Source organism: Lissotriton vulgaris, chromosome 9 (genome assembly GCF_964263255.1).
Source record: "Lissotriton vulgaris chromosome 9, aLisVul1.2, whole genome shotgun sequence".
In the NCBI taxonomy this organism is placed as follows: Eukaryota; Metazoa; Chordata; class Amphibia; order Caudata; family Salamandridae; genus Lissotriton; species Lissotriton vulgaris.
The window spans coordinates 857,304,426-857,330,474 of NC_141697.1; the positions used below are offsets into that span (position 1 = coordinate 857,304,426).

Genomic DNA, 26,049 nt, shown 5'->3' on the forward strand with positions numbered 1-26,049 from the left:
TGCTGTATCACAGCCTCACTTGTTACCTAGGTGATTAGAATGTTAGCTTCATTGAAGCTCCAGAGAGCCGTAGTGAGGTGTTTAATCCCAAACTTGAGAAGAAAATTCCTTATGTTATTTGAAACAAATTGAACACCATTATCAGAGGTAACAAAAGCAGGAATGCCCTCAGAATGTAATGAAATGCCTGAAAAATGCAATAACATTATCAGTGTTGGGTTCTCTCATGAAATTCAGAGAGACCCATTTAAAAGAGTAACCAACAACTGTTAAATATGCCTGAATCCACCATTCAATCCACCGATGGAACCAACAAAATCTGCACCTAATTTCTCCCAAGGTTTTCGAGGAAATGCAACAGGACATAAAGGTGAATTGGAAGTGCGAAGAGACTTCTCAGCGTGACACAATTCTTTGTAATTACTCAACATGGTTTCTACAAGGCTCTTCAGTCCAGGCCACCAATAGTATAAACGTAGTCTCTTTTTTGTAGCAGTGATACCCACATGTCCCTTGTGAGCCAAAGCAATACGTTTGTTCCTCAACTGAGCTGGAGGAATTAACACAGACCCTCTTATGAGAAAAATACCTTCTACACTTAATTTCTCTTTAATTTAAAAAAATGTTTTAATTTCTTCTGCAACTTGAGCTTCCCTAGGCCAACCAACAGAAATAATCTTCTTAAGGACGGCTTGAGAATTATCAGATACAGAGATACGTTCCCAATCTTGGTACGAGATTACATCTTTAGATAAAACAAAACCATCCACAAACCCAATCACACATTCAGTATCCTCAAGAATAGACGTGTCTTCAGAAGAGTTAGAAGGACACCTAGAAAGAAAATCAGCTCTAAAATGTTTTCCTCCAGGAATATGTCTCATAGTAAAATTGAACTCGTACAGTTTTGAAAATAAGCGAATCAATCTGGGACTAGCATTTCTTAAACCTTTGTCATTCCATATGACGACCTGAGGTTTGTGGTCAGAGACCAAAACAAATTCTCTTCCCCACAACAAGGTTGCAAAATGATCAACACCACAGACACAAGCTAAAACTTCCTTTTCAAATGTGCTGTCGTTCTTTTCAGCAATTGAAAGTCTGCGAGAAGCAAAAGCTACTGTATGTTCAATACCATCTATCATTTGAAGTAAAATGGCACCAAGACGTAAATTGCTAGCATCAACAGTAACAGTTGAAGAGCAGATGCATTAACAATCAAACTTTTAACATTTTTGAAAGCCTCCATCTGTTCTTCCTCCTAGTTAAATTTAACATTGTTCCTAATGAGTCTTCCTAAAGGTTCACTTACCAAAGCAAAATTGTGCACAAAGCGAGAGTAGTACTCACTGAGGCCTAGAAAAGACCTCAACGGATCCTTATCTGTAGGTTGAGCACAATCATTGATGGCTTTCATAAGGTATTGCTTGGGTTTGATACCTGTAGAAGAAATGACATGCCCCAAAAACTCAACTTCCTCCATTAAAAATTACATTTCTGTTTTTAAACTGTCATACAATGGTCCACCAAAACCCGATCAAGTTTGAGTAAGTGGTCCTTGACAGAATTTGAAGGAATTAAAATGTCATTCTGATAGGTAAGGACATCTTTCTCATCCCCAAGTAACTGAAAAATAAGTTTCTGAAACACAGATGCCGCCGAGGCAAAGCGAATGGCATTCTGAGAAAGCGAAATGCTCCAAAACGAGTGTTGAAAGTAGTAAGGTCACGAGAGTCTTTGTTAAGTTCATTCTGATGATAAGCAGCTCTTAAATCAATGAATTAATTAAAGGATCAGAAGCCTGACATATGTCGTATATCAGAATCCTGGCTGCAATGCCACACTGCTCCAGTGGTAGCCCTCGCATTCTCTGTAGAATACTCCATCACGCTACTAGATAGGACAAATAAGAGGGGGGAGGCCTGGTTATAGCCTCTCATGACCCTCTCTATATCAAAGTACTGGACACAGTGCTCACTGATGACATGGAAGTGATCGAGTTTCCGCTTCATCTTCTTGGCAGAGCTGGTGGGAAGGGTGCAGTAGTGTATCAACCTCCAGGAGAAAAATAATAAAACTTTTTGCACCTTACTACTGGAGTCCCTTGCCCCTTATATTTCACAATCTGAGCCTTTTTCTGGGGGGTGATTTAATCATTATTTTGACGATCCTGTAAATATAGACACTAGGAGTCTGCTATCGGTAATCGAGTCTTTAGGGCTCTCACAGAGTGTCCATGAGCCTACTCACAAATCAGGCCACATCCTGGATAACATCTTTGCCCACTATGGTCTATTAGCAGATCCCCCTTTGGCACTGACCTGGACTGACCATTGTGCCCTTAGTTTCACCTTGAAGGCAACAGGCAGTGGCAATAAGTCCCATCAGAGATTGAGTCCTCAGAGAGCTTGGAAGAAAGTAGAGGCTAGTGACAAGGCCTTAGATATATGGGAGACCTCCATTGTAGATACTCTAAATATTATTGCACCTTTTAGAGCAATACGGACGAGGGATAGAGAGAGCTCAGCCCCTTATTACTCTGAGACTCCTAAAAAGGAAAAAGCCCACTGCAGAGGGAAATAAAGAAAATGGAGAAAAACCAAATGGCTTGAGGATAAACAGGCTTTCTCAGCGGTGCATAAAGTCTATTTAAAAAATTTCCATACCAAAAGGAAAGATCATTTTGGGGTTCGAATACTTGAGACGAACAACTCCTCCAAGGAACTCTTTAAAATACTTAAGTAGTTCACAAATCCCACAGTAAATACACTATCCATTACCCTGGCACAAACATTATGATACCCCCTTTGGGGAGAGATCCCACATAACCTAGATTAGACTCTTTCGCAACCATTACCATAGAGCAAATGGAAACTCTGCAGGCATAAACTAAATCCGGCGCTCCAACAGATCTGGTGTTGCCATTTAAAATGGCTGAAATAGCATCTATTTTAGCGCCCTCTTTAACTTAGGTTGTTAACATCTCCCTCGCTACAGCTTCCTTCCCCAAAACTGGAAAAAGGCGCATATAAAACCTTTGGTTAAAAAAGCGCTGGCAGATCCGACTGAGCTGCAAAATTACAGACCAATCTCCCTTCTTCTGAGCAGTTTGAAGGTCTTGGAGACTTTGGTAAATAAGCAACTGATGCGATATTTGGAACAGCATAGTCTACTAGACCCCACGCAATCAGGATTCCGTGCAGCTCACAGCACATAGGCGGCATTAGTGGAGGTCACCGATACTATCAGGATGTCACTTGACAGAGGGACCCCCACCATGCTTGTGCTCCTCGATATTTCGTCAGCCTTCGACAACATCTCCCATCATGTCATGTTGGACAGACTGCAGGAGATTGGTGTTGGAGGAGCTGCCTGTGCTTGGATACAGAATTTTTTGAACAACAGAACTCAATGTGTACAATTAGACACATTTGTCTCTCAGACCATGGCAGAAGACAAGGGAGTTCCACAGTGCTCAACTTTAGGCCCCACTTTATTTACCATCTATGTGGCTCCCTTGGCCTCCATTATTAGGGCCTGTGGCTTTGAGATAATCTCGTATGCGGACGATACGCAGGTAATAGTCCCCATCGAGACAGATCCAGCTCAGACGAAAGCCAAGTTTAAGTCCTGTATGCTGCATATTGCCGTCTGGATGAATCAGAATTTCTTGCAGTTAAATTTCAATAAAACTGAGATCCTCCTATTTGGGAAAGCAGATATGGTCTGCAGACTGGTGGCCATCAGAACTAGGGGAGGCTCCAAATCTTAAGACACAGGCATGAAACGTGGGCGTATTGATCGATAATAATCTCGATGGAGGAGCATGTAAAAGCAGTATCAGGAACCTATTTTGGTATCATCCAAATGCTGAGAAAAATGTTCCCATGGCTCCCTATGAGTGATAGAACGACCTTAGTACAGGGTCCACTAGTCAGTAGACTTGACTATGGCAAGGCTCTCTTGACAGGTATTAGAGAAGATCTTGCAGCGAGGCTACAGGTGGTGTAAAATACAGCTGCACAACTGGTCCTTAATAAACCATGGCAAACTCTTTCTCGCCCTCTCTTGCAACAGCTGCACTGGTTACCTGTAAGGAAGAGAGCATTGTTCAAGCTGTTGGTAATGGTGTTTAGAGCGCGGCAGGGGATCGGCCCCCTTTATTTAAGGAGAAAGATAACAGCCTATACCCCTGCCCACGTATTAAGATCCAGCAATCGAAATCTACTCCGTCCATGCAAGATTAAGAAAACAAAAATGAGAGTATGCTCATTCTCCCATCTAGCCCCTCTCCTTTGGAATCACTTGCCGGATGAGCTGCGCGCTTGTCCTAGACTGAAACAATTTAAGAAGATACTAAAAACTTGGGGGCATATTATCAAGGAACGACGTTATAATTATTGCTGCTTTAGCAGCAGAAAACTGCTGCTAAAGGGCGTTAATGGGCTTGATAATATGCCATTGTGAATTCCCATAGAAGCGCATGTTCTGGTGTGAACATAGGCTTCTATGGGAATTCTCAACGGCATATTATTAAGCCCATTATCACCGCTTTAGCAGCAGTTTCTGCCGCTAAAGTGATGATAATTATAACACCATGCTTGATAATATGCCCCTTGGTTGTTTTAAAGTCGCAACCCCTGGTCTAGCCGTGTGCACTGTGCTGCCAAAAACGCTGAGAGATCCCTGCTGGTATGATTCATTTGAGTGATATAAGTCTTAATATAAATAAATAAATAAATAAATAAATAAATATTGGAAAATATTTTGGTACTAGAAAGTTGAGCCAGCATGTCCTGAATCCTTGGCAAAGGGAAATAATCAACTTGAATGTTTTTATTCAGAGACCTCAAATCGATGCATAATCTGAGCTCATATGAATTCTTTTTTATCCCCTTCGGGGCTGATGACGAGCTGGGCTCGTCATCGCGTAGCCTCCTCGCACGCTGATGCCGAGCCCAGCTCGTCATGTAAAGTGCACTTCATAAAATCTCAGCGTGCGAGCAAAATAACGCTAGCACGCATGAGGTTAAAGTCACCACAATGGGAGAAACGCATAAAGAAGAGTCTACAGGCTCAATAATACCATCAGAGCATAACTTTTGAAAATGTTCCTTCAATTTTACTCTAACGCTCAAAGGAACATGTCTTACCTCATGAACAATAGGAATGGCATCAGGCTGAGAATAATTTTGTGCTCATAACCTTTTACCATTCCTAATTTATCATTAAATACTTGCGAATGTTTTTTAAGAACTGACTCTAATGAAGAAACCTTATCAGGCATAGGATTGACAAGTGAAATAGGGTGTTCAGTGCCAGGTCTCAAAATCATTCCAAGTTAACCCTGGTCCCTCCAACCTAAGATGTTGTAACCTTTCTTTGCTACATACATCTTGGTGTGAATAGATCTATCGTTGAAGTGCACAGTTTGAGGAAAATAATCCATCATGTCTATCTCTTGACCCCCAAAAGCAACAGTGCGAATATCAGGTGGAAGTAATTCTACATCATTACATTCTTTTAAGAAAAATATATCAGAAAGAATGGTGATGGGGGAACCAGAATCAACCGTGACTCTGGTGTCAACATTTCCAATTTTAACATCACAAATGGGATCCCTACTCTTATCCACATAATTAGAATCAATATTCACCATATCAACAGACAAAACATGTTTTTATTACTTTGAATAGCCTTAATGTGTGCACTAGAAACAAATTGAGACTCTTGTGTCTTTAAACCCATCACTTTGTTGGGATTTTTACATGCCTTAGAAAAATTACCATTGTTTACAATTGGTAAAAAGTTTACCAAGAGCAGGACACGTAGGAGGATTTGCCGAATAAGTCTTTGAACCACATCTGAAACAATGAGTGTTTCCATCTGTTTTTAAAAAAAATCAGATTTAAAAGAACTGGGTTTACTAACATTAACACTGGATCCAAAATTGGAAGCAGACCTTTGACTGTTAACACCCTTGGCATTACTTAACTCTTTAGCAGCAGTAATAGTACGTTCAATGCCTCCAGCTATTTCCAATGTTTCTGCTAAAGAAGGGTTCCTGCAACATAAAATTATCTCTTGAACTCTAGAATCATAACAGTTTACAACAATCTGATCTCTAAGATAATGATCAATTGGACCAACAAATTCACATGTAGATGCAAGTGCTCTTAACTCTGCTACAAACGTATCAATATTCTCATGTTCATGTTGTTTGCGAGTAGAGAATCTGTGCCTTTTAATAATAACACTAGGCTCATCTTTAATATGTTTTTCCAACCTGGCTATCGCCTCATCAACCTCATCTCAATCATCAGAAGGAGGACGAACTATAGGTGATTGATGATCAAAATTCTCTGACCTTCAGAACCTAAACAATTATAAAGCATGGCATTCTTCCTAACAGCAGAAATGTGTACACCATCTATAGCTAATAGATACCTATTAAAGGATTTATACCATTGGATCCATTTGACTTTAGGAATACCAGGTTCTGACAAAAAGGGAGCAGGGAGAATAGTTGTTTGAAGAACCATATTATAGTAGCAAAAATGTAATTTGAAAATGCACTATAAAGCATATGTTACTAAAATTGTAACAATATTTACCATAAAAAATATCTGTAAATTAGCAATAGGATAACATGTAGAAAAGTTGTGTTTGCCACCACGCTTGAAAATGTCAGAACTGTTGTAAATAAGTTAAAAGTAACAAAATAATAAATAAAAAAAAATAGAACGTGTGAGCGTCACCGCGCATGAAGTACTCACCAATCTATATATGTGGAAGAAATATTGCACCTAGCAAACTCGCCAGTATTTGCAGAGTGAAAAACAGTAGAAAATAAATAAATGATTTGCAAAAACACTAGGATGCCCATCAAGAAAAAGGTGCTCTGAGGAGGTGTGTGCATCACCATGCAGGCCAAAGAAAGCCAAAGGCCAAATCAAATTAAAATGCACAGAGCACAAACTTCTTACTGACATAGAGTCTTTAAAGGAGGTGTGCATGTCACCGTGCAGACTAGAAAAGCCAAGGAAGTCTTGTACAAATCTAAGTGATCGTCTCTCTTAAAGGAGAGAGATTTCACCTTTAAGACCGGCACGTCTTAAGCGGAGACGTGCTCTGCGTGAAACCAGCTTGTAAAGGACTGCCTGCTGTAAATGATGGAAGACTCTGAAAATGCAAGCCGCAAGTCTTCAGGACAGCTAAGTCCCAGCAGCTGGTAGGAAAATCCAGGAATCTGCCACTTGAGGATCCCAAGGAACTGAGAAAATCGTCGAGTAGAACACAGTTGAAATAACTGGAGGCAGCGATAAATGAAAAACGCAGATCCGGAAAAATCAGTCAGCAATGAAGATTCCAAGATTGACTGTTGACGTTTCTAAAGGTTTAAAGGTAAACCGTTTGAGCACAAGCACTTGATATCGAAAACTAGAGCAAAATTAGAGAAATAGAGCAAAAAATTAAAGTAAATGAACTGCACATGGTGGTGAGAGTATGATCATGGCAAAATTAGTTGAAAGTCTGTGTAGAGCCTTTGTAAAATTGTAATAGGGAATGTAGCTGAAGAAACTGAAGGCTCCACCAGTGCAGTGAAGGCTGCAATGTATCAGCAAGGGAGATGCTGAAAAAATGGGGGGTTCCTTGAGAAAATTTACCAAATGAACGAAGAAAAATTTAAACAAGTGAAGTAATGAGTTCTCAGGGTGCTGGCTTCAATCCCAGTTGTCGCCAATTCATATTGCATCCCAATGAAAGTAGTCTACGGAGTAGTATATGTTGAAGAGTAGGTTTATTCTTCAATACAGGAAGACAGCACCAATGACCCTCACAAAGCAGCTCCCATCATTAGCTCCACAGCAGTAACTGACTTTACTGGATCTTCAATGAATCTAACATTCTAATCACCTAGGTAACAAGTGAAGCTGTGATACAGCATGCACCAAGAACAGGAAAGATAGGAACATAAAGATATAACACTATAACACTATAACTTCTTCATTTCTATGGTTTACGTAGTTTAAGTTGTTGTTCCATAGAAATAATAAAGTTTTCAAAACTACAACTCATCTTCAACCTTTGTTTTTTTCATTGAATCTCTACGGTTTTATTTGTTTGGAAGCATTGGTTTCTAATCATATAATATTGTTTATTTAGATATAAATTGTTTTTGATACATATTTCTCTCCATTTAAATAGTATCAGTACTTTCTAGATAATTTCCTTGTAGAGTGGAGTAGCATGGTGTAGAGTGGTGTGGAGTGGTGTAGAGTGGAGTAGAGTAGACTGCAGTAGAGAGAGGTGGAGTAGAGTGGGTTAGATCAACATGCAGTAGAGTAGCATACGGCAGAGTGGCATTAAGTGCAGTAGTGTAGAGTGTCGTGTTGTGTAGTATGGTAGAGTGCAGTGACGAAGAGTAGTGCAGACTGTAGCATGCTGTAGAGTGAAGTGGAATAGTGTACAACAGTGTACAGTGCAGTGGCATAGAGTTGAGTGGTGTAAAGTAGAGTAGTATGGCATACAGTATAGTATAGTGGCGTAGAGTGCATTGGTGTACAGTAGAGTGGTGTAGTGAAGAGTTTCTCAAAATGCAGCAGAGTATAGTGCAGCAGCATAGATGGCAGCCACATAAAGCAGAGTGGTGTACCTTGCAATAGGATAGCGTAGAGTGGAGTGATGCAGACTAGAGTACAGTGGCATACAGTACAGTGAAATAGAATGGTGTAGTGTAGAGTAGCGTGGCCTGGAAAAAAGTGGATTGGAGTAGCATAGAGTAATGAATCATTGGGTAGAATGGCATAGAATAGAGTGGCATAGACTGAAATGGGGTAAAGTGATGTGGGGTAGAATAGAGTAGCAGACAGTAAAGTGGCATAAAGTGAAGTAGGGTAGAGTGAAGTGGGGTAGAATGGTGTACAGTACTGTGGTGTAGCGTGAGGTGGGGAAGAGTGAAGTGGGATGGAGTAGAGTAGCATAAAAACATAGTGGAGTAGAGAGTAGATGCCAAGATTAGAGTGGTGCAGAGTAGAGTTGTGCAGCGTAGAGTGCCATAGAGTGAAGTGGGGTACAGTAGAGTGGCGTACATTAGAGTGGCATAGATTGCAGTGATGTAGAGTGGAGTGGAGTAGAGTAGTGTAAAATGGAATGAAGTACATTGGCTTGGAGTGGTGTACAGAAGAGTGGTATAAAGTTTTGTGGCTTAGATTGCCATAGAGTAACATGTGCTACAGTGAAGTGGGGTAGTCTAGAGTAGAGTAGCGTAGATTGAAGTGGGGTAGAGTGAAAAGGGAAAAAGTGAAGTGGATTAGAGTAGTGCAGAATCAAGTACAGTGGCATAGAGTACAGTGGCATACAGTAGATTTCAGCAGAGTGTAGTAGAGTGGAGTTGAGTAGAGTTGCACTGAGTATAGTGGTGTACAGTATAGTGGCATAGGGTGGCATACACTACTGTGGTGTAGAGTGAAATCAGATAGAGTGAAGTGGGCTAGAGTACAGTGTCATAGAGTGCAGTGGTGCAGAACAGAGTGCATTGGCAGAGAGTGGAGTACAAACACAAAGAAGAAATTGCTGAACTAATCAGCTTCCACAAACTCGATCCTCTTTTTATTACGGAGACGTGGACCAACGCTTTATCAGAGCCGTTCCAGAAGTCTATAATGTTCTTAAACAGGATAGAGTTATGAAATTAGGAGGTGGAATCGCCATAATATACCACAGCCACCTAAAAACATCTATAAACCCTGTCCCACTCACCACCTGTGAGGCGCTAAAATTCTCCATTGCCCTAGGCCCGTCTCAACGCTTCAAAGGTATTCTCTACCGGTAACAACCAAAAGGAGAGTAAGGGATTTTATTCACCAGATGTGAAAAGGAGATTACTCCTATTCTCCTGGGTAGGTATACAATTAACGAAGGAGGAGTATCGCCATAGGGAATCATAGATTCTTAATGGGATGTATGTTAGAAAAAGGAAATAATTCATCCTTTTATTAGAAAACCCTCACTCACCAACCTAGTGGTGACATGCTTCATCATCGGGGTCCACCCTGATGACCGAGTGCCATCAGGGTGTGCTACAACACCTGGAATACAGTGGTGCTGGTTTGTGAGTCTTAAGTGCAAAAAAGTGTGTTAAAAATTGTCCTGGTTTGACTCAAAAAATAGATTTTATTCGTAAGTAACTAGACAATGTTAAAAGAAATGTGGAGATACTTTGAGGGTAATTATGACCAAGAGTATCTCTGTAAGTGGTCTGGTCTACATGTTTCAACCTTTAAGTGGAATGTGCCAGGTTTTCTTCAGGACCAAAGTGCATGAAAATGGACGGTCTACAACCCTAAAAAGGCGTACCCAATCCTAAACTCTTGTAGCCAAAAGAGCAAAAAAGTTTGCTTGTGGCGTAAGCTCCAGCCAAAATGGGGGAGCTAGTGGTAAAAAGACCTGTGGGAAAAGAAGCAACACAAAGACGGATGTAAATACTTATATTACGTGCCTGTAACGTTGTGCTGGTTCTTTTGTGTCCACAAGCAAAATGCCAATCCCATTATTGTATAGCCGGTTGGAAATCCTGGGGGCTAGCTTGTACGTATATCCGTTTGTAGTGCAGCAAAGTAGATGCTTGGAAACTGGGTCCGTCATACACACTGATCAATATGTGCGTGTGTGGTGGCGGATAATTTTAGTTTATTTTAAACACATGCGCATTCAAACTATAGTGGCGTGATAATCCTCTCAGTACTATGCTTGAGGATGGGGTTTAAAAACGTGCAAATATACCAGTATTTTAAAAGACAAACACGGACCAACACACAAAGAAAACACACATACGATTAACATAGAGAGGTAATTCGGACAGTCTTACTCCTATTAGGTATCTTAAGGCATTGGGGGGCTGGGGGGGATAGTCCTCAGCTAGAACATATTCTATGGATGGTAGGAATCCATAGAATATGTTCTAGCTGAGGACTATCCTCCCCCCGCCCCTCCGATGCCTTAAGCTAACTAATAGGAGTAAGACTGGCCGAATTACCTCTCTATGTTAATCGTATGTGTGTTTTCTTCGCGTGTTGGTCCGTGTTTGTCTTTTAAAATACTGGTATATTTGCACGTTTTTAAACCCCGTCCTCACGCAGAGTACTGAGAGAATGGATTATCACGCCACTATAGTTCGAATGCGCGTGTGTTTAAAATAAACTAAAATTATCTGCCAACACACACGCACATATTTATCAGTGTGTATGATGGTTCCTAGTCTCCAAGCATCTACTTAGCTGCACTACAAATGGATATACGTACTAGCTAGCCCCCTGATTTTCAACCGGCTATACAATATTGGGATTAGCATGTTGCATGTGGACACAAAAGAACCAGCACAGGCACGTAATCTAAGTATTTACATCCGTCTTTGTGTTTCTTCTTTTCCCACAGGTCTTTTTACCACTAGCTCGACTATTTTGGCAGGAGCTTACGCCACAAGCAAACTTTTTTGCTCTTTTTGCTACAAGAATTTAGGATTGGGTACGCCTTTTAGGGGGTGTAGACCGTCCATTTTCTTGCACTTTGGTCCTGAAGAAAACCTGGCACATTCCACTTAAAGGTTGAAACATGTAGACCAGACCTCTTACAGAGATACTCTTGGTCATAATTACCCTCAAAGTATCTCCACATTTCCTTTAACATTGTTACTTACGAATAAAATCTATTTTCAAACCAGGACAATTTTTAACACACGTTTTTGCACTTAACACTCACAAACCAGCTCCACTGTATTCCAGGTGTTGTAGCACACCCTGATGGCACTCGGTCATCAGGGTGGATCCCGATGATGAAGCATGTCACCACTAGGTTGGTGAGTGAGGGGTTTCGAATAAAAGGATACATTCTTTCCTTTTTCTAACATACATCCCATTAATAATCTACGATTCCCTATGGCGATACTCCTCCTTTGTTAATTGTATTCTTCTCTACCGCCCACCGGGTGGCAAAACACAATTCCTAGCCACTTTTGTTGACATGGTGGAATCTTTAGCCACAAACAATTCCACGAACATTCTAGGCGATTTTAGTTTCCCTTTTGAAAATGTTGAACATAAAGATACCACCACTCTTATCTCAGACTTAAACTCCCTGGGTCTCACTCAACGGGTCTCGAATAGTACCCACGAAGCTGGGCATACATTAGATGGTCTATTTTCTAATGACAAAAACATCAAGATAATAGAGGTCCTGCCCCTTGCATGGTCAGACCATCATGCAGTGATGTTTGAAATTTCATCGACTCTCCCCCACCTGTAGGCGCCACGACTCGCGCTTCCGGCACGTTTAAATCTTGGAACGATCTTGACAACCAACAACTTATGGAAACCCTGCCCCTCTTGCAACCAGACATTGCCAACGACCCTAACACAGCCGCTGAAGAATATACCCACTGGCTCACCACCGCCATGAATAAATTAGTCCCCATAAAATCCATTTCTGAAAACCGTTGCTCCCCCTTTACACCCTGGTTTAATAATGCTCTCAGACTGCAGAAACAGATATGCAGAAACCGTGAAAGACACTGGAGAAAGACTTATTCATCCAATGAGAAATGGCACTACAAAAATGAACTCACTATATATAAAACCATGATCCTTCAAGCAAAAAGTCATTACTACTCCTCCCAGATCGAGCAAGCCAAAACTCTAACAAACAACTCTATCAGGTTGTATCTAAACTTTCACATCTACCCCCTAAAGCGATCCCCACACCTTCGCAAGCTTTCTGCAATAACCTCGCCAGCTATTTCTTTGACAAAGTCCATAACATTTAGACCAATTTCTCCGACCAAACCAAAGAAGACCCTCACCCCCAGCATACTATCAAACCCCAATCCGAGTATTTCTGTAACTAATGCAATGATTTCCATTAAATCGGGCTCTGCAAACGACCCCTGACCACCTGCCATACTTCTCCCAGTAGCTGATATCATAGCCCCCCAACTTACAGAAATCTTTAACTCCATGTTCTGTACTGGGATCTACCCCACCATCTTGAAAGATACCCTCCTCAAACCTCTTCTGAAAAAAACACATCTTGACCCTGAAGACACAAAAAATTATAGACCAATTGCCAGTCTGCCATTTGCTGCCAAACTTGTAGAAAAACTGATGAATACTGTAATCTCCCAGTATATCGAAGACCATCTCGTACTGGATGACACCCAGTTTGGCTTTTGTAAATATCACAGCACCAAGACGGCACTCATCAAAGTCACCGATGAGATAAGAACCATTCTCGATCAAGGAGGAGCGGCAGTGCTCATCCTGCTAGATTTGACCGCTGCCTTTGACATGGTCGATCATAACATTATGATCGACTGTGTTAAGGCTACAGGCATCCAGGCTGAAGCCAAAGATCTTCTTGCTTCCTTTCTCTCCAATCATACCCAGACGGTTCAACTGGGCAATTTCAGCTCTGCCCAGATGGCAGTGCCCTGTGGAGTCCCTCAAGGCTCATCCCTCAGTCCCACGCTATTTAATATCTATGTGGCAGACCTGGCAAGAGTCATTAAGAACTGGGGGATGAGCCTAACTTCATACAATGATGACACTCAACTGGTTCTGGCCATAAAAGATAATGGAGAGAAAATAGCAGCTAACTTCCAACATGGCATGCTGGCCATCAGCAACTGGATGGCCACAAATTGCCTCAAGCTTAATTCTGATAAAACAGAAGTAATGACATTCGGCAAGCTCAGCCCTGCCTGGCCGGGATCCTGGTGGCCCGGTGAACTAGGTCCCCCGCCCCACCCAGTTACAAAAGTAAAAAATCTGGGAGTTCTCCTAGACGATAAGGTAACATTTGCTGCTCACGCAAATTTCATTGTGTCAACATCCTTCTTTAAACTTAAATCCATCAAAAAGATTCTCCCTTTTCTTCCCCCTAATTCAGGTAAAACATTGGTCACTGCATTCATCATGTCATCCTTGGATTGCTGCAATGGACTCCTGGCCAATGCCCAGCATAAAATCATCAATATGTTGCAGTCTGTGCAGAATGCAGCAGCAAGAATGCTTTTGGGCACCCCAAAGTTTAAATCCATTGCCCAAGTCATCAAAGGCTATCATTGGCTCACGGTCAAAAACCGAATAAAGTTCAAAGCCCTTTGTATTGCCTACAAAGCCTACCGCAAACAAGGACCTCGCTTTCTCCTCAACTCCCTTGCATTATATGCTCCCAACAGATCACTGTGTTCTACGAACGCTCTCCTAATGGCAGTGCCACGAACTAAAACAGCCTCCTGGGGCGATGGTCGATTTATTGTGTCAACCGTCAAACTCTGGAACTCCTTAGACATTGACATCAGATCATGCCCTACCTTAACCATCTTCAGGAGAAAAATAAAGACATGGCTGTTTAATCAATAACTTTCTACTCCTCTTTTCTGCCACGTCCACAGTGCCGAGACGCCCTTGGGCATTTGTTCGCGCTTTTATAAGTCTCATAAATAAATAAACAATAAATAAATAAATAGAGTGGAGTAGAGTGGCATAGAGTGACGTAAGGTACAGTGAAGTGGCATGAAGTAGTGTAGAGTAGAGTCTAGTAGAGTGACATGGAGTGGAGTACAGTGACTTTTAATGACATAGATAGAGAGGCGTACATTAGAGTGGCATTGAATGGAGTAGAGTGGCATTGTGTGGAGGGGAGTGGCATGACATACAGTTGTGCAACATAGAGTATAGTGGCAGAAAGTGCTGTGACCTAGTGTAGTGTTTCACAGCAAACAGAATAGACTGCCATAGAGTGCAGTGGCCTAGAGAAGACAGCAGTGGTGTGTAGTGCAGTGCTGTAGAGTACTGTGCAGTAGAGGGCAGTGGCATACAATGGAGTGACATGTTGTATAGTGTTGTTTGAGTTAAGTGGTGTGTGGTACAGTTTTTTTTGTCATATGTATTTATTTATTTTAATTTCCATAGGTACTGTGGTACTACCTAGATAGGTTTGAAGTAGTACTGTGGTCCCACAACAAATACATTAATTGATAGAAACAATATGGCTGCCATTCATGTTTGTGAAGGCTGTCATTAGCCAATAGTATTGGGTTTTGGTCTTGTCATGTACTACTGTATACTGCGAAAAACTGCTATATACCATGACCCAATATATCACTAAGATATTTTCCTTTATTACTATAAAACTACTGAACACATTTTCATGAAAAACATCCTTTCCACGCCATAATCTCTAATCCTGCCAAACTTCAGGAAAATCTGTTTAGGTAATCTGCCGCTATGTCTGATACAAAAGTCTATAGAAAATTAATTGAATATTTTGGCACACCCTTTTTTCTTTGCACCCTCTTAACTAATCGCCATGAAACGTTTCACCATCAGCAAAAGTAAAAACAGCAAAAGGTCTGCACTTCGTGGAGATTCTTCAAATGGTGGTAAAGTTATTACCAATCAAAAATTTGAGAAATGTTTTTATCTATGGGAACCCATTGCACCATTATTACCAAAATATAAAAAATCTATTAAATATTGGGTAATGTGTCAAGGTAGGAAATAAAACAACTTTTGTCTTATTTGTAAGGTGATCAAACACATGCCCTTAGTGGGTAATATGTCTCATGCTTCTCCTTCCAGCAGGGAATGACACAATATGCACCTCTGATGTCTTTTCATGGTTTCCATGGCTTTTGTTTGTCAAATGCACTGTCCCCTTTCACAAGAGCATTAATGAAACATCTTGTTTTTTTAATCTCTTCATTTGTCACCAGAAACACTATCTGTTGTGGCTTTATTTTGAGTTCCACTGTGCTACTTCTGGTCTTTAGCTTCTGTACTGTCTAATTCAGTTTATTTAGATTTGCGTTTATTTATGTGGTTGTCTTAGTATGTTACATTTCCATGAAAGTAGGCTCACATGGTGGCAGTGTTCTGGGTGATCTTGTTTATGGGATTGCCATTCTGTGCATCGTACTCTTGGAGAAACTTAAATTGCACTTTCTGAGTTAATATTATCCAGGGACCCTGTGACATTCATAATCTTCCATGGCTGTAGGTCAGAAGATCTCGTAGACAATGTCATGCTCTAAGACTCTCCTTGTACAATGCCTTTCACTGTGGGGCCTAGGCCACATCAGCGACTAGGATGGCCACCTGTCAGTTAAGCTCAGGCGACTACAGCTGGCATTTAACTCCATCTGCACAATGGGACTGCACTCCTGAAGAAAGGGCGATGTGCATTTTGGCCTCAGGTTCTGCAAAAATTGCCTGGTGACTTCAGATCCAGAGAGAGGCCGTGCGCAGCCCAGCATCGCAGAGGCCCTGCGGTGAGTGGGCCTTTGGATGAGCCTGAGACTGCTGAGACTTGCTGGCACTGCAGCCTCTCCCACTACCTCCTGCTAGGTAGACAATTCCTCTTTGGCACCTGTGCGACCCTATGCTACTCCTGATGGTCTCTCCGATGGGTCCCCCACCAAAGAAACCCTGCTTTGGCTGGGAGGCACTCCTGACCATCTGGGTATCCTTATGCCACATTGAACGTGTGCTGTGAGTGGCTGCTGCTGCTATGCGGGTGGGAGCTCAGACCATTGCAGTACCGAGACGGCTGTGCCAGCTGTCCTTCTTGGGCATACAGGACATATCTATTAGATGTCTGAGCGGCCGGCATAATGCAGCCTCAACCCCTCCTCCTTCCATTGCCTTCCAGCACTACAGTCCCACTGCTGCACCACACCAATGCTATGTCTGGGTCTATGCACCCTACACCTGCTGGAGGATCCTCCTGCTTCATGTTGCCAAAGTAGGCTCTGGTACCATATAGACCCCTGCCTGAGCCTGCAAGTTCCCTCTAACATAGTGGACTGATCCGGCTCATCAGCAGTGGTGAAGGTTCCCATCACATTCTGCTGTCATCAAGGAGGCACTATTCACCATACCAAGCCTCAGGTCCCAACAAACACCTTCCTGTGCTGACTGTGGAATGACATGGTGATAGATAGTAGCCCCCCTCTGTCCCAGTATAACCCATACATGTGCCTTCTCCTGGTCTGGAGGGGTGCTGCTGAGAACATACCTACGAGTGGTGTGGCACAGGGCAGTGGTACTCTGCCTCTCAGTGCCATAAAAGACTGCTCCTTCTCAGACATCTTGGAGTATGCTCAACCCATCCGCAATGCTAAATCAGTCCTCTCTGCTGCAGTGTGGACTATCTCCCAAACGCATTACTATCACTGACGATCATACCTTGGATCGGGTATATACACTAACTTTCATACCTGGAGCTGCTTTGTTATTGGTGTTACCTCATTACCTTCCAACAACATCCTTATATCTGATTACTGGCCTCCATGATGGGTCGTGGAGACCCCAACCAACGCAAATTGCTCTTTGAGGAATCCAAACCTGCCCAGCTCCAAGCTCACATTCAGATACAGATGAGGCCCCAGACATGAATGCAGGCTCTTAATCCATAAGCGGAAACTGCTGCCTTCATGGCTGAACTTTGTACCCACATTTTGCCCTATCGATGCAAGAATTCAAGCCCTCACCAGTCGCCTTGATCATAATGGCCAACCATATTGTTGCCTCTTCCCTGAGGTATATGCCACAACTTTGTTTGAAGGGATGTTTGTTTTTGTTCTGATTGTTTTGGGTATTTTCTTGATGTGTTATTGTCTAGTGTGGGTAGGGGGAGTGTTTTTTTAAGTCTGTATGCTGTTGTTTTGTTTGTCTTCTGTTGCCCATGTGGTGCATATTGCCTGGCTGAAGAACATGATCCATTGTGATGAAATTAGCGAGGACTACACGCTGTTATGGCTGCACACCTCCAGACCTAAGGATATATGGCAACCACGGCAGGAATATTTACTTACTCTGGAATCAGACATTTTGGACTGTTGTGCTGCTCTTCTTTAATTGTTCAGACTTTCTGATATATGCGTGTATCGACCCACCAGGATGCTGGACTCTAAACAGATCTCCAATTATTGCTGTGAGTTTGCCTGAAATTGTACGTAGTCATGCCATGCCAATGACTTCATTGTTCTGTTATCCACCTATATTTTGATGTATACTATGCAGTGATGTCTGCATTCATACCTATGGGCAATAGATAATTGTTTGCTATTGCTTTATGAAACTTTAAAAAAATGTTTAAAAAATGGACACTGTCTTTTACTGTGATGCTATACCTTGCAGGAAAACAATGGCACTTTTATTTTTGGCTCATCTCTACTTTTCAGGTTTACCCTCCTTTTTTCCATCTGCCAACAACAGTTGTCAAATTACCGAAATGTACTCCATTACATCAGAAAGAGATGTTGACTTGCAGTTTTCTTGTAGCCTATTCTGAGCCATTAATGGATGCCAAAACCTTCTGGGTACAAGTCTTGGTGGCTTTTCATCATAAGTGGTCCTAGTTTTCTGTACCTGGCTCTGAGGAAGTATCCCAAATCTCCCTTTATTTTAGTAGTTCCAGAGAAAATTGAGAGGATGGGTATCTCAAGTGAGGTTAGGGCCTTGCCCTAGCCAAGAGTAACTTATCTGTGGCTAGTGGTTCCTAGAGATTTGACCTTAAGTGCTATTGGCACTCAGGATGGCCAGAGGACCTTGAGTGTAAGGAATGTTGGAGGTGCATTAAGCATTGAGGGATAATGATTATTTTCTGAATCCATGAGTCAATGAGAGGTAAGCATGCTTCTATGGTGTGCTATCAATTGAGTTTATCCCTCTCACCATTAGGATGGTAGTGGATGTAGTTGCAGCAGATGGTGAAAATGAGAGGGTGGATTTTGAAAGTGTAGACTTGTTTGATCAGTGCCAGCTCTCTGAACAATCATCTGCTTTGGAAGGTGTTTTTATGAAACAGTGCTGCCAGCTACAGGTGACATTTGGAGACCTGAACAAATTCAACATCTGATGACTAATTACATGAGAGCCTGTTATGATTTTCTACAGTAGTAACATGTGACTGGGCACAACCATACAATGACACCCAATTTAACTTTGTTACATTTACACCTATGGCCAGTTAATCATAGGAGAAACGAAACAACAACAACAAAAAAAGAAAATAGTAGGTAAGTTTGATTTTATTATTTGCTTAGAAATGTTGAGCATGTATTTTTAAATTGTTTAAAGTATAGCTATTCATACTGAATATCTTGATCATACTCAAATTGATCATTTAATGATTCCACATACAGAAAAAATACATCAAGAGATTCAGCAGGTGGTTGGTCAAAACCGAACTCCAGCCCTAAGTGACCTTGCCAAGATGCCATACACAGATGCAGTGATCCATGAAATCCAGCGTTTTGGTGACGTTCTGCCCCTGGGTATACCACATACTGCAACTCAAGATGCTCATTTCAGGGGATTTACGATTCCCAAGGTATGATTCCAATGCATTCTGTGATTCTCTGCATTAGCTAAAATATTAAACCAACAAAGAAGAAATGCCAATACTGATGTATGTGATTCAACAAGACCAAATCACCACCAGAAACCCGAACAATAAATCAGGAATGGGGATTACTACTTAATAGCATTTTTTATTCACATTATTTGCAAAATTTGAAAGCAACATTTAGTTCATAGTACAAAAAAGATAAAATTTACAATGGACACAGGGAAAAATTGGGATATTCATCAACCATTCACTCATTCAAGCGAAATGCAGACATATCACAAACAACCATTGCCATACATACGTGTGGAGGGGAGACAAGAAAGATTGGGGAAACAATGCAGTGAAAAAACAAATGCCACGGTCTACATATTTTTGGGAAATAATTAAACTAAATGTTTTCTAAGTACATTCCTATATATCTACAGAATCGATTAAAAATGATCAGAGTCACTTATTCAATGGTAATGTACAACATTTAGCACTGGGTTTAGCTAATTTAATCCCCAGATGCTATAGTAGACCAGTAGGATGGAGCCTACGCGTTTCGAATTGTGGGTGTCTAAAGAGGAAGACGCGTCGAGGGAGTGCTTCTAAGAACACTCACGGACTTCTTTCCACATCGACATACCGAGTACAAGCTCCCAGCAAGGGCGAGCGGATTTGCTGCCCTGCTCTCACCGACCTCTCATCCGGCGTCGGTGTATTTTCACTACTTTACACAACTATGATGTGCTAGAAGCACTCCCTCGACGCGTCTTCCTCTTTAGACACCCGATTAGGACCGGGTTGGAAGTATCACCGGTCCGACGACACAGCTTTCTTCTTTTTACTCCACAGCCCTGAAGAGTCACGGGTTTATCCCGGTTTAGACAAAACACGTGTCGGCTGGTTTTTCTTGTGAAACTAATACCCATATTGGATGAATAAACATCTTACAAGTCAAAAACATTAGAGTTGTATCTTATCCTTTTCATTGAATGATGACCAAACCTAATTGAGATACCAATGCAGGTTGTGTGCGCTTGACTTTGCATTCATGTACACAGAAGGCTGAGATCTTCTCCCCTTCTTTTCTCTGAGACAAGGGTTATCTCAGATCAAGAAGCACCAACCACCTAACTTTACAAACTACCAACTGACCATTACCTGTTGAGCGCCTCCACATTTCTGAACACTCTCATAACCCTTCGCTGAACTTTGCATTTCTAATACAGCACTTTACACTGATATTTTGCAGTTTCTAAGTTGTTTAAAGGACCTTTTTCATGATATTGACCGCCTGCTGTGAGACTTGTTGTGGGGCATGGGAAGAAGAGGGGTAGCACTGAGAAAAAAATCAAACTGCCACCGGCATCCAGAGGGCTGGAGGTACTGGATTTTGAAATGTATCTAGATGACTGGAAGATACAGAAACAAGATATAAACCTCCGTGATTTGTGGAGGGTGCACTTAAACAATGCTTCTCCTGGGCAACCTACGACATAAAGGACTTCAATAAATGCCTGTGATACTGTAGGTTATTTAGCGAAAGGTTGGAGGCTCACATCCCCAGATTGATCTTTATAAACTAATGGGGTAACCCAATAAATGCCTACAGACGAGGTATCATATAATATAGATAACAGTTGGTCCTAGACTTATTCAGCGTGCATCGAGTCAGAAAAATTAGCAATTCATGTGTCATTTAGTTGCTTGAAGGAAATTGCACACAGTCATTAATATGTATCATAGTAACATTTCCAAACATGCATCATTGAAAAGAGAGAGCACCCTCATTCTTTGAAATGTTACTATTATTTATTTTTTAAGAAAAAAAGAAAAAAAAAGAAACATACAACGCAACTAATGATTAAATACCAATTAGAAAGTTGCCGGACACAAGAAACAGAAGGGGGTTCAAAGAATAAGTGCATTTGAGTGTAGAAAAAGAAAGATGGACTTCGAAATGAAGGCAATTTGAGCGGAAATGATGGCAACAATTTTACAATTTACACTGGTTATTGGTAGAACATACACCAGTGTAATATGGCCTGTTCAAAATACACCCATATGTCATCATATTTTTACATTTCTAATGTTGCAGAGAATCATCATCTGTTAGTTTGACGGGGGAAGGGGTTAAGATGTGGTACAGGCCCAAAGGTAAGGGGTTACTGTCGACGTTTCAACCCAACTTAAATGCGTAGGGTGGTTAAAGATCTCTGCTTGCGAGTCTTCCTCAGGACAAGGGGATGGGGGAGGCAACCTTTTTAGTTCACTCGACCTTGGCAAAACCGGTCACGATTCCCCGGAAAAGCAAAGGCCACATCGAGATGCGGTAGTGGGGAAGCTTAGAAAAGCTTCCAAACCGATTTGATGCTTGTCGTGGTAATCAAGGCTCAAAATAAATCCAATCACCCTTAAAGACATGAGGCCTGACCAACATTGATGAGAGAGGATCCTCACGATTGTGGAGCCTCACGTCTTTAAGGGTGATTGGTTCCCCCTCTGAGAACAATGATATTCCCTGCATTTGTTGCTGCATTTGTAGCATTGTAACCCAGCACCTTGGATGCAGACACTTTTGGATTTATGGACCATATTTAAACCCCTTCCCCCGTCCAACTAACAGATGATGATTCTATGCAACATTAGAAATGTAAAAAGATGATGACATAAGTATGTATTATGGACAGGCCATATTACACTACTGTATGTTCTACCAATAAACAGTGTAAATTGTAAAATTGTTGCAATCATTTCCACTCAAATTTTCTTCATTTGGAAGTCCTTCTTTCTTTTTCTACACGCACGAGCACTTATTTCTTCCATCTTCTTCTGTTTTTCGTGTCGGGCAACTTTCTAATTGGTATTTAATCCTTAGTTGTGTGTTTCTTTTATTTATTTGTTTAAAAATAAAGAATATTACGTTTCCAAAGAATGAGGGTGCTCTCTCTTTTTGATGGTGCATGTTTGGAAATGTTACTATGATACGTATTAAGGCCTGTGTGCTGATTCCTTCAAGCAACTAAATTACACTTGAAGTATTAATTTTTCTGACTCGATGCACGCTGAATAAGACTAGGACCAACTGTTATCTATATTACACATCCCCGGAGTGAGCACAATGACTTAGCATACGGTTAGGACTCACTACTGTGGGAGACTTATTTAGGGAGAGTAGACTATTTACATTTCAGGACCTAAATGAGGAGACCCTGCTGCACAAAGGGTAGCTCCTGTTGCACTCTGGGCTTTTTTTTTAGCCTTCAAAGCTCTTTGGAGCATACCATGTAAAGAGCCAGCAACAAACACTGTTATACCAATAATCCATGCAACGGAGGGGGTGGGGTGATCATCATCTGGTAGCCAGCTCTACCAAACATTTCTGGACTGCACTAATGTCCCATTATCCCTCGGGAGAAAAGTACCAATGTGATTTGTGCCAAGTGTTTAATGAGAAAGATTGGCTTAAAATTGTATGGTATCCCATAGAGTTTTGTGTGATACCTGCTGTGATGTTATACAGTTTTACATCCTACACTAGGCATACCTTACACCTACTAAGGGCCTCATTAGGATAGCAATTTTTCCGCATCCTCTGGGCTGGCGGAAGTGTCCGCAGGGCCGGAGGATGCAGAAAAACCGCTGCAGAGCCTTCAAAGACCCCCCGCCAGATTAGGATGGCTGGGGGGTCAGGAAGACCGTCCGCCGCTTTTCCGCCGCGGTCGCCTTACGACCGTGGTGGAAAAGCTCTAATATGGAGGCGGTGTCTAACAGACACCGCCAGCCATATTAGGATGGGGGTAAACATATGCCTTTCCGCGGCGGCTTCTCCGCCGTGGAAAGGCATACAGTGATATCTTTGGGGGCCTGTTGCGGGCCCCCAGGGTGACGGGGGGTGGGGGGTGCACATGGGGGGTACAAAGCGGCAGGCACCGCGCAGTGCCTGCCGCTTTGTGCATGCAAATGCGAAGCATGCATTTTTAACATTGTGGCTGGTGCTGCCCCAAGCAGCACCCACCGCAATGTTAAACATACAGGACGTGACCGCCAGGGTGGGGGTCACATCCTAATCTGCACGGAGGGACCGCCTCTGCCCCTGCAGACGGTCCATCCTGCTCTGGGGTGGCGGACGGATGGAGGTCCGTCCGCCATCCTAATGAGGCCCTAAGTCTGGCCCTATGCAGACTGGGGATAGCTCAGACTAGTCTTGATGTCCTATAAGCATAGAAGACCTTAAACCCATGTTCTGGGAATTCTCCCATGTTTTTTCTTTTTTGATATGCAGTAACAAATTATTGATCGCATATAACGGGCAGAAAGATTTGCCTCCAAATGTTCGGATGGCTATTGGGCATGTTTCTATGCCCAATGAAAGATAAGTTAGTTAAATTCCTAGGTCAAGGCGTGCTGTTAGCTATTCAAGAGATTACCATGTCCTGGAAGTCATCCAATTTCCTCCCTCTGCAGAATTAGAGGGATCCCTGTCTCACTGGGCATAAGCAGATTCCAGCCCTTTCATAGAGGAAAGAACGTTGCTTAGGAAAGCCCCAACAGCGATGCAATGGGATAAGCTATTCTTGACCCTTTCTGTTATATGCAAAAACAATGACCCATCCCATTAAGCAACCGTAGAAAAGCCATGTTATGTAATACAAATGGTGAGGATACTCCCTGCTCAACTTTTAGTCTACCACAACTTCATTTCTATTTCATTGTGCCTGTTATGTATTGCCCTGCACTCCTGCCCACGTTAATTAGATTAGCTTACTGTTTTGCTCCATTCAATTTGTCAAATGCCAATGGCTCATACACGCCTGAAGATGGGGAGGTAGGTGGAGGTAGGTGGGGTGGTTTGTAGGTTATAAGGAAATAAATTGCATGATGAACTCTAAAACTCTGCCCTGACAAACTCAATGTTGAATGTTTCACAAACCCAGCTCCGGATCTCAAGCAAAGCCATAATAGGTAAGGATCATATTCAGCCCAGATGAATTGTTTGTAACCAAAATAACCATCACGGTCAAATGTATAGCCATGCTTAGAACATTTCTCCTGTTTCTGCAAACATATCACTTTTTGGTGTTAGCAAGGTGATGGAGTAGCTGAATTACTACACTTTAGTCTACAGGGAACTCTAAATCAACGTCAAGGCAGACTGCAAAGAAAAGAAAATTGAAGTTTTTGCAGCACAATCATTTTCATCCGGCTTTGAAAGCTCTCTATTGGTTATAGGTTGGGTTGATAGTTATATTCAAATTAATTTCTACCATTCGAATATTATTAAACAAAAACTCCAGTTAACTCTACAGTCAGCCTTGTCTCTAAACACTAGTTAGGGCCCTATAATCAGCTACTTACTTTACCAAAAATGGACCTAATGATGATATTTATCCATATCTGGAAAGGATACATTAATGCTTATTTTTTTGTTTCAAGAAATGTAAACAGCCAATTATTTCTTTGTTCACAAGAAACGTTCACAACACTACATGTTTCATTGTCAAGCAAGGTTTAGAACAAAACCGGTGAATCGAGAGAACTACCTTATATTGTTGCAAAACATTATACATTTTAGAAGCATACAGGTTTTGAACTTTGCTGTAACTCATGGAAGTGTAGGCAAGCACCAATGAAGTTTTCCAAACAGAAGGTTAAAATTACTTTTACATGAGATGACAAAGAACACTTTTCAAATTCTATCTGGACGTGAAAGAGGGGGTAAAGATGCGTGACAAAAGCCACGATAATTGTTGACGTTATAATACATGGCGAAATGTTAAGTCTGTTTACTGTAGATACCTGCTTGAAGGTGGATATTATATGTTTCAATATGAGTGCACAATTCCACCAGGTATCCTATAAAGACAACATATTGCCCAGAGAGTAAGCAAGTGGCTTTATTCTCATGTGCATTGATCAGGGACAGAATATCAGTTGTTTGTTACTGTATTGTGACCTTAAAGTGTTTTCCTCCAGTTACCAGACGTCCAAAATGTGTAGAAGAGGGTAGAAGAGGGCATATTGAGAAAAGAACAATTTCTCTCAAGCAAAGCAATAACATTGGTCAGTTGTGACGAGATCCAATTGCTTTGAAAACGATATATTACCAGGCATGAGCCACAAAAATGGAGGACAATTTTGGACTTGTTACACCTTCCTAAGGACTGTTAGCGATAAGGGAGTTGAGGAGAATGAATGGAGGAAACTGCTTTCTTCATCAATCATGTGTCCATCTCAAAGTATTAGAGGGCACTGCATGTCCAGAAATGAATGGCTGCACACTACATGGTCATCTAGGCTATACAGATGTTTGTGTCTCGGTAACCCAATATATTGATTACATCAAGTAAAGTTCACATTGTTGGACTGTGGACGGGCGTCTTCTGCACTTGCGTTAACAATGAGTACTTGTAACAAATAGGACACATGAACAAACCTGTGAGTTAACAAAAGAGAGAGAGGTGAATTATTTGCTGTGTCATGGAGTGAAGTTTAGAGTTTTTGTAGTGTTAAAAAAGCAATATTTTTACAAGGTGTGATGAAAATACAAGACCTTGAACGCAGTGTGTATTTGAGGTTTAGCAGTCACAGTATCATCAGAAATATTATCTAAGGTCCTCAATTATCTTACTGGAATATGCAAAACACCCTGCA

At 41.6% G+C, this 26,049-nt stretch overlaps 1 protein-coding gene across 1 annotated transcript in view; it reads left to right on the forward strand.

Annotated features, from left to right (window-relative positions):
• LOC147692370 (cytochrome P450 2A13-like) overlaps positions 1-26,049 on the forward strand; it is a 162,133-nt gene that overhangs the window by 53,519 nt on the left and 82,565 nt on the right. Inside the window, exon 4 of the mRNA XM_086938593.1 lies at positions 19,205-19,392. Coding sequence (XP_086794719.1) covers positions 19,205-19,392 — 188 coding nt within the window. The remainder of the gene's footprint in view (positions 1-19,204; positions 19,393-26,049) is intronic.